At 44.4% G+C, this 9682-nt stretch overlaps 1 protein-coding gene across 1 annotated transcript; it reads left to right on the top strand.

Annotated features, from left to right (window-relative positions):
* Positions 1–856: 856 nt before the first annotated feature.
* LOC115552461 (uncharacterized) lies at positions 857–3973 on the top strand. The gene is made up of 3 exons (XM_030368605.1): positions 857–1327; positions 1485–1717; positions 1910–3973. Exons 1-3 carry the CDS (start codon positions 1171–1173, stop codon positions 2282–2284), a joined length of 765 nt encoding a protein of 254 aa, XP_030224465.1. The 5' UTR covers positions 857–1170; the 3' UTR covers positions 2285–3973.
* Positions 3974–9682: the final 5709 nt, after the last annotated feature.

Raw genomic sequence — 9682 nt, 5'->3', positions numbered from 1 at the left:
TATATAAAGTCGTGTGTGTATAGCTTATACACATGACAGGACACGCATATCTTTTCAATTTTTATTCATTCAGAATATTTACATACTATTTGAAAATGAAAGAGGCTGGGATTTTGTTTTATATCATTTGTTTATATTGTTCAGTAGTATATGCCTAAATGAGGCCGTAGCACAGTTAACGGACGAGCAGAGGTGGGGACGTCATCGAGTCCGCTGCTGTTCCAATTGCAGGTACGTACTCGCGTGCTCGCAAGTCTGTGCTTGAAGTACGGACTTGCCAAGTACGTGCTTGCAAGTCATCCAGTCCGTAGTACGCGTGCTAGGAATTGAGAAACGGCCATATTCCTTTTCTCCGCCAAGATGCGCAAGGGGGAGTCGAAACAACGAACAATCGAACAAAAATGTATAATAGAACCATCGCAATGACTCTTAGCCTGTTATATTAAGGTAAATCAAGCCAAAAAAGTTGCATAGTTCCCCTTTCACTCGTGTCTGATCTCTTTTCTGGTCCATTCTTCTTTTGTTCCACCGACAGTCGCCTCTTGGGTCCCTTATCAGTCAATTGATCCATGATGAATGCAACAATTGCCTCGCAACTGGCTGTTTATGTCTAGCCGGTGCCATGTTTGGGCGTGTGTCTGTGCCGTAAAGCATTTTCGAAACTACAATCTGACTACATTTTCAAGGCGCGATTGGATACTTCCGCTGCGTCACATCCGGATTGTGTCGGTCCGAACAGAGCAAGTTGCATATGCGCTTTTTCCTTGGAGAGGTGACATGGGGCAATGACACACCCACCAAACGACCCAGAAATGGTTGCAGAACCATCAGAATAACTCTCAACCAGCATAATTAATGTAATTTTGGCTAAAAAAGTTGCATAGTGGGCCTTTAAGAAAAGAAGCGGGCGTGATCACACAGGCAGTTTTTTTCTCAGGTGCGAGTGGATGTTTTACATTATCATCCTATGATACAGAGTGTTTTTGTAAAATCATCCTGGGCGCTTTTAAAAATACCGCTGCCAATGGGTTTTTTCACTGCTCTTGGTGGTTTTCAAGTTGGGAAAATTTCATCTCGCCAAGAAAAAGCAACCCGATGTCAGGCAGTTTTTTGACAGCTGACCAATGAACGAGAACTTACGTCACTAGGAAAACCGTTGGAAATTCAAGAATGGCGACCCAAACCAAAAAGTCTTTCCCGATGGAGCAACTGGTTGTCCTTGTAAGTGAACATTTTGAGCTATACGACATGACCAACAAGTTGTACCATAACATCTATCACAAGGAGAGTATCTGGAGGACGATCGGTGGGATTTTGGGACATAAGTGTAAGTATTCATTTTAATGTTTATCTGCTCACCTAACAAACTATCCAGTTAGCACAGCTGAGGGCTGTTGTTACGGACAACGCAAGCGTTAGTAGCTGCTACCGAAAGTCTTGGTAGGGCTAAATCCTAGCCTGTTGTTTACTTTTATTCACTGTAGGGGAGGATTGCCGTGACAAATGGAAATACCTTAGAGGCAAGTACGGCAAAGAGAGAAAGGAAATGAAGGAGAGGAAGAGTGGATCGGAGGGAGGCCATAAGCACCATTGGAAATATGTCAACTTATTATCTTTCCTGGAGCCTCATGTACAGGAAAGGCTCACTGTTAGTAACTTCGACCAGCCAAGCCAGACAGCAGAGAGCATTCTGAATGCAATGTGTGAAAACAATGAGGTAAGACTAGATGAGATTGTGCTAATGTGCCATGATGAACAGGCCAATTCATAATTGTAGGCTAAATAAAATGAGTGAAGCTTATCAGCTGTATGACTATGTCCTGTGTTTAATCATGTGGATTGCGAAGGACATTTTTTTTCATGCTGTGTGTAATGTTGTGTTTTGTCCTGTGTTTCCTTTACCTGAAAGACTACACTGGATGACACAATGATTAGTCAACCATGTCCTGGGCCTGGTTCTTCAAATGGCAGTTCATCTAGGCCCCCACCTCATTCATCTAGGATCCCACCCTCTCCATCTCCACCCCCACAACCACCTCAACAACAACAGCAGCAAGAATTGGGGCCCATGAGAGTTCAAAGAGGGAGGAAGAGGCAGGCCACTGCAACCATAACCCCATACCAGCAACAGGTCCTCAGTGCCATTGCTAAAGAGGAGAATGAGCATGAGCGTTTCCTTCTCAGCTTTGCACCCACACTGGCAAGGTTGGAGCCTCGCAAACAGACATTGCTAAAGTGTCGAATGCAGTCACTGTTTTTTTATATTGAATTTGGAGAAGAATGAATGAAATTATTAAATTAAATTATTACATTGAAACACCGACATCTGCTTTGTACCTCTTTCTTTACATTAGATATTCTGATGGAGATTTAACATTTTATCTTGTTTTATCACTACAATACCCACTTTGATATACATAGGAGCCACACAATTTATATTAGGTATACAACATTTATTTAAACTTATGTCAGCTTTATCGTCCATGGGTGTGGTACTGCTTCCAAGATTCTGAGAAAACTTCAACTCCACCACATCATCTGGTGTTTTCTAGTGATGAATTGGAATAGCTTTTAAGCAGAAGCTTTGGGTAGCTCTTAAAAGAGCTGTTGGTTTTGTTGGTTCTTGTAAGGCCTAGATGTTATCCTGCCAGGGAACTCGTCCAGCTTCAGACATGAAGTACTGAGCCAACTTCTCCCTCACTGCTACAACATCTCTGCCAGCATTGTTGGTGCCAAGGCGAGGTGCGTTCTGGAGACCTTGTGATGGCTCAGCTGTGGATGTTCCAGTAGATGACCTACCAGGTATTGTAGTGCTGGCATCCCACCACAGAAAGTTATGCAGCATGCAGGTGGCCTTTACCACGTTCTCTGCCACTTCTGGAGAGAATCACAGCACCCGACGGTACACTCACCATTGGGATGCCAGTATGTCAAACGCACACTCGACCATTCTGCGCACGTGAGAGAGACGGGTGTTAAATGGGTATGGGCGCATGATGTTACGGCGCAAGGGGAAGGCTTCGTCGGCCAGAAACACATGAGGCATCGGGCCAAGATGTTCTGGCCCTGGGAGGATGGAGTCATCCGGGATACCCAATGTGTTCTGCCGCAAGCATGCATACACCTGTTGATCTTGATTGTAGCCGTTAGCAGTTAGATAGCAGTTTCTATTTCATTTGCAGGCCTGACAGTCAGGTAGGTAATGCTAGCAGTCCACATCCTGTCCAGCAAGCGGCGCTATACATATAAAATAGGCCTACGTATGCTGAAAAAGTAAGAACAAGCTCTGCAACACCAAAGAGTATGGGAGGCAAGACAACATAGCTTACATTAGACCTGTTGCTAGGTAACCTACTACCTGCTTGTTACTAGCAGTAAAATAAACTACGAGACATACGTCTGATTTCATAGGCCTTTTTATAAATATATTTGCGGATTTACCTTAAACAAATTTTGAGTCGTTCCTCTAGAGACTGATGGCTTGCCTCATGTGGGTGTCTTGCTTTATTATTGAAGGCGCAACGATGCGCAAAAGTGATTCAAATTGACTCTTGTCGAGTCTGAAATACGCACTGAACCGTACATTATCAAACCGTAGCTCTTGAATCAAACTATGAAACGCACCGTACTGCTGCCGTCCCCGGTTTATATCATGCACCCACAAACGGGAAGGTTCGTCGTTATCCTCGTCGTTGGCATCTGACGCCAAAACAAGGACTAATTCTCTCATCCTCGACATTGGAACTAGTTGACACTGATTCAAGTAGCGTAGTCAAACCACTTTGATACGGTAACCGATTTGCAACGTAAATGTGCTCTAGAAAAGTGAGGCAGCTACAGGCTTTATAAATAGGCAGTGGCTATTCGTACGAGAAGCCCCTGGCTGCAGCCCGCAGACGGAGCCCACATGGAGGGGGTGGCACTCAGTCCACATGGAGGGGGCGGGTATCTCCGCCCACATGGAGGGGGCGGGCACTCAGTCCACATTGAGGACTGGTCAAACAGCATTTCTGATCCCGTTTCTGACCTGAAATTAGCTGAAATGTACCTGAAATTACCTGAAATTAGAGTGTGCCCGCCCGAGCGAGTGATGCCTAAAACATGCAAGTAAGAGAGACTGTCAAAATGCTTAATATATTTAGTAATATTCATGCAATTGTGTATTATGTCTTGTTAACTACTTAATCGTCAAATCCCGCCGGCGAGAAAGTTTAAGTTACACCTAGCATGTTCCCCCCAACATGCTAGGTCAATTTTCAGCATCATAAGTTTGAGTGATATAGTCATGTCATACACCGTTTGAAAGCTTAGAATCTCAGGTTGTTTTGTCAACCAATGTCAACCATTCGGTGGAATAAATATGTTTAGTGAATATAGATCAAATATATCCTAGTGTCTTAGGTCAAAATAGCCTCCCCCACCCTTGGTGCGTTCTTACTTTATCGTCGTTGTGGATATCCTTAGCAATGAGTTGATACTTCATGTTGGGTCTTGAAATGTTCATAAGGGTCCACAGAAATCGAATATCAATGTTATTTTAGTCTAATTACATTGTGTATATGCACAAGCCATCTTATACAAAGCAGCCGAAAAATAGAAAACCGAAACGCTGCAATGTTTTTTTGTAGAAAACTGCTTTTATGTTTATACTGGTTTTCTTTGACTTTTAGAGACACCATCAATATACAAGTTATAGCCTACTCCATGACTGATCTATTGCACTACTAGGGCCTACTATTATTATTCCATTGTATTAGCCTACTCAACATTACAGACAACAATCTGTTTTATTTCCAGACAAAACTGAAGACCAGGAACTGGAACCTGGGAACCTGGTATGTAATATGTGTGTAATGCTGGAGGTTGTATGTATAGCCAGATGAAATAGTCTGATGACTAGTTGAATAGTGTTTTTTATCAGTGAAAACTCATCAGTAGTAGTAGCCTTTGTTTGCATACCATTTTGTGGTTTTTGGAGAGTAGGGTGTCAAGTACAGACACAAATAATTTTTCTTTCTTCTTCAAGGAAGATGATGTTGTCCTGAAGGACACAATTCAGGCAGCAGCATGGTGCCAGTTACAGTCTTTCAAGGACAGCGTTTCTCTCCCAGAGGTCATTGGGATGGAAGGTTGGGAGCAGATGGCAGCATCAACACAGCGCAAATCCCATGACGGCGGGGATGAGGAAGAAACGTGGAAACCATTCCAATTCTCATTCAGATTACATACTGACTATGAACTGTTCTGTGTGGAGATGATGGACAGGAGAAACCTGAAGGTGTTTGCCTCTTTTGAGTCAAACACATCTCCCCCTCCCCGTCCCCCTCCCCGTGACGCCTGCGCCACACGACTCAAATGTAGTCTGATGATGCAGCATAATGGCGGCGCTTGGCATCTATGGCGGCGGTGACGGCGATGTCGGGCGACAGAGCGTGAAGCGAGAGTGGCGTCCACCTCACTGAGGAAGGCGTCAGTGTGTTCCCCCCCCCCCCCCCCCCCCCGTTGAGACTTTGTTTGTTCTACTCTTTATTGATTTATCTTTTATGTTAATAGTTTACAATCTATTTTTTGTAGTTGTTATTTTTTAATTGTTTTTTTGAATAAAAAGACTGTTGTTAGTGCTCCTGTGATTGGTGTAACTTAATGTGCTTCACACATGTAGCATTTCATTATGTCTATTGAGGTAAATATTTTGCCCTTAGATGTGGTCACTTCGTTATTCCTCACATTACATCTGTTACGGTCATACCTTTGGGTCCCAGTCTTCATAGTTCCCCAAATCTTATTTTGGCTCTTACTGGGCCTGTAACTCTCACAGTCAGACGGGTACAGGAGTTCGCACACGTTGCATTGTTTACAGGCAAGGGTGGATTACCGCACGGGCACACCGGGCACATGCCCAGGGGCCCAAGGGCGGTGGGGGGCCCTAAGCCAGAGCTTCTGTGTGAAGTCGCTGTTAGTAACTTTTAATGTTGCATTGTCGAAGCAATCAGTAGAGAAATACAAAAAGTCAAGCGAAAACAGCAATAGTAGGCCTATTAATACTGAGTAAAAAAAAAAAAAGATCACTAGGGGGCACTATTTCAGTTAGTGAACGGGTCACGAACAAGGCACTGTGATTTAAACATGGAGCAACGGCGTACGGTTGTAACGTGAACTCTTACAGTAATAGGTCCATGAGTGGAACAGCTAAGCGAAAAGAAAAATAAACAAGAGAAAATGTATTTGCAAGTCGTTTAGGCTATGCTTAACTTTATAATAGTTCCATGGTACGCAGCAAGAAAGATACCCAGTCACAATACTCCCGTACCATCTGTTTGTATAATTTAATTAACAGCATGGGCTCCCGCTAGCTTAACATAGTATTACCGTTTACTCATGCATTAACAAGAGCAGCGGAAATCTGCTCAATCGTCAATGTGGTCGGAGTGCCCGCCCCCTCCATGTGGACTGAGTGCTGTTGGGAAAAATAACCTGCTGAGTACATCACATGTACCTTACAAATATAGCTAACTCCTACCCTAGCCTGATGAGCACATCACATGGCAGTCACATTACAATATAGTCAACTTTTAACACATAACACAAACATGATAATATAGTCAGGTCAAGGCCAGAGCCAAGGCCCCATTTCCCAAGCAGGCAAATGGTAGACACTCAGACAATGCACCAGTCATCCTCAAGAACGGGAGAGCCACATTAATTTATCACACAGGAGACACTTCGAAGCTCTCCCCCGTTAGGAGGAACACAAGGGATACACATGCATATACCAGGGCCTGGGAGCAAAGGTCAAGCAAAAACACACAGAACCACACACACCTCAAACGCACACACCTCATCGAGAGGAGGATACAGCATAAGACTGTATCACACAGGGACTCTGGATCTTCCAACAAAAGGTAGGCAGAACCTGTTGATAAAATCCAAACTCTGCATAGTTATATAGGAACCACATTAGGAGGTGAGACTGTGAGAGCGGTTCGCTACGGGATATCTCGTGGGGACGAATAGGACTGCATCCCAGCATTTCCCCATAAACCCGATTGACCCTGAACGCGTGACACATCGAATATCGGCTCGTTGCATGGTGAAGGAATACCCACGAGACCATAGGGCCTATAAGAATCGGGCATAGTGATACAAGACTACCGATGGCCAAGTAATGGATGTGTAATAAATACACCGGCGTTTTAAAGAGGGTTATGGTCCCCACCGGCGTTTTAAAGAGGGTTAGGGTCCCCACCGGCATTTTAAAGAGGGTTAGGGTCCCCACCGGCGTTTTAAAGAGGGTTAGGGTCCCCACCGGCGTCTTAAAGAGGGTTAGGGTCCCCACCGGCGTCTTAAGAGGGTTAGGGTCCCCACCGGTGTCTTAAGAGGGTTAGAGTCCCCTTCTTTGTTTGTGTATTAAATAATTCTATGTGGTAAGAAGGTTAGAGTCCTTTATCAGGGTTAGAGTCCCTTTGCAGAGGAAACGGTATGCCTGGGGCATGAGTGGCACCCAGAGGAAAAAGGTAAATGAGAATAAGATAAACTAGGCTCGTTGCGTGGTGAAAGAACACCCTCGAGGCCTAAGGCTCGCCGCCCTTGATAAGTGAATCTGAGGTGCCCGAAGAAGCACAACGATTTCTTGGCCATATATTCATTGCATATGCGGGGACTGACGGACAGACACCTGAACTGACGCAGGCTAGGGATAGCAGAGACCTCTCACCCCCACCTTCACGACCAGAGAGACAGTGTGTGTATGCGCTTGAGAGAGAGAGACAGAATGAGAGGAGCCGTGTGTGAAGTCAGTGTGAATGTGCGTTTGTGTGAGAGGGAGCGAGAGAGATAGCAAGGAGAGATAGCAAGGAGAGCTAAAGTCGGAGGACGATCGAGAGGGACCATTTTCCCTCTAGACAGTTGGAGGTAGCGATAGAGTGCGTGTTTTTCTAACAATGAACGGTTGTTTCAGGACCACGAGAAGGGACTCTGTATAGTTTTCAGGCCCAGAGTGTAATCCCCTTTCCCATATGTGTAGTCCTCCCATTTGAGGTCCCCGTCCACCATATTTGAAGTCCTCTACTCCACCTCATGTTGTAGTTCCCCTCCCTAGAATTGTATGGAAGTTAGAACCTGTGAGGGTGTTTTGGTTCGGCCTGACGAGGCCTGTACCAATTTCGGTGGTCAGCTTCGTAGTTTTGTGTATATAGAAATTTGGAAAGGGGGAGCAGTATTAAATTATATATAATAAAGTGAAAAGTTATTTGTGAATGAAGGGACAGAAGGATCTTTTTGTGTGTGAGAGATAGTTATTAGGCCATTGTTCCATGATGGATAGTTCAGGATGTTGCATTCCAGGCTTATCTTTTAACAGTCCTAGGTGCTGCTTGACCCTAAGGGGAGTGAGGAAGAATAAGAGAGAGAACACATTTCACCCCCATTTGTCGACCTACACCATTAAGGCAGTACAGAGAGACACACTAACACACAGTACAGAGAAAGGAAATAGAGAGTGTGTTCAACTGAGAGCGTGTTGTGGCCATACGCCATAAAATACCACATATCCAAGGAATACAGGTAGAGCTCTGTTGAGTTTTCAGGCTTTGATAAATTTGTAGTTCCCCGTCTGCCATGTTTGAAGTTCTCTGTAGTCTCTGTCCATAGGTTTCACCTGAACAACCCCTCTGCTGGCCGAGAAAAGGAACTACCACTGGTTTCTCCCACACCCAGCCCCCAGAGCACGCTCGCTTTCAAGGCGTTATGGCCGCACCCAACGTGGGAGGGAGACACCCTTATCTGTTGTCTTGCACCAAACAGCACCCCGTACTGAGGAGGGAGAGAGAGCGTGTTCTCCTGAAGGAGGGAGAGAATCACAGGGAGACACGCAGTGGATATTCACATTATGGCTAATTTGTTTTTCTTTAAGTTTAGTTTTAGTTTTTGTTTTTTATTCAGGATGATGAACATCCTGACACAGTTATCATTCAGGATGAAGAACATCAAAGTTCATGAGGAGGTTATAAGGACAATAACGTTGATACTTTACTAGGACAACAGTGATGATAATCTAATGCAATTGGACTAAAGAAGGTGTTGCTATTAACTAAGTGATTCATATTATTTTCACGCAGGAAAGAATGAGAGAGAGAGAACACATTTCACCCCCATCTGTTGACCCACACCATTAAGGCAGTACAGAGAAAGTGAGTGAGACCGTATACGTGCGTTTGTGTGAGTGTGTGCATGTGTGTGTACGTCAGTGTGCACGTGCGTGTCAGCGAGTATGCGTCAACGTGCGTTTGGGTGTGTACGTTTGCGTGAGAGAAAGCTTGATAGAGGGAAAGAGAGAACCTGTGAGTGAATCAGTGGGTGTGTATGCGTGGTCCGCTCTATCTGCCCGTTGAAACGGGTAAAGGTAGGAATAGATAAATCGATAATAATTAATAATGTCTCTCTGCCGTATTGCTTTGGTCTATGGCTTAACCTGCGGAAATAGATAAATTGACAATGATAAATAACCCTTTTTTACTGTGTTGCTTCAATTTACTGTTTGACCCGTTAAAACTAGACCTAGATAAGTTGACAAGGATAAATGATATCTCTTTTACTGTGTTTCTTTGAATTACTGCTGGACCTGTCGCGATAGATAAACTAACGATACTAAACAATATCTCTTTGCTGCGTTGGTGGACGGTTT

Source organism: Gadus morhua, chromosome 10, assembly GCF_902167405.1.
Source record: "Gadus morhua chromosome 10, gadMor3.0, whole genome shotgun sequence".
Taxonomy (NCBI): domain Eukaryota; kingdom Metazoa; phylum Chordata; class Actinopteri; order Gadiformes; family Gadidae; genus Gadus; species Gadus morhua.
The sequence above is the reverse complement of the archived record's forward strand: the minus strand, read 5'-3'. Positions and strand labels throughout refer to the sequence as shown.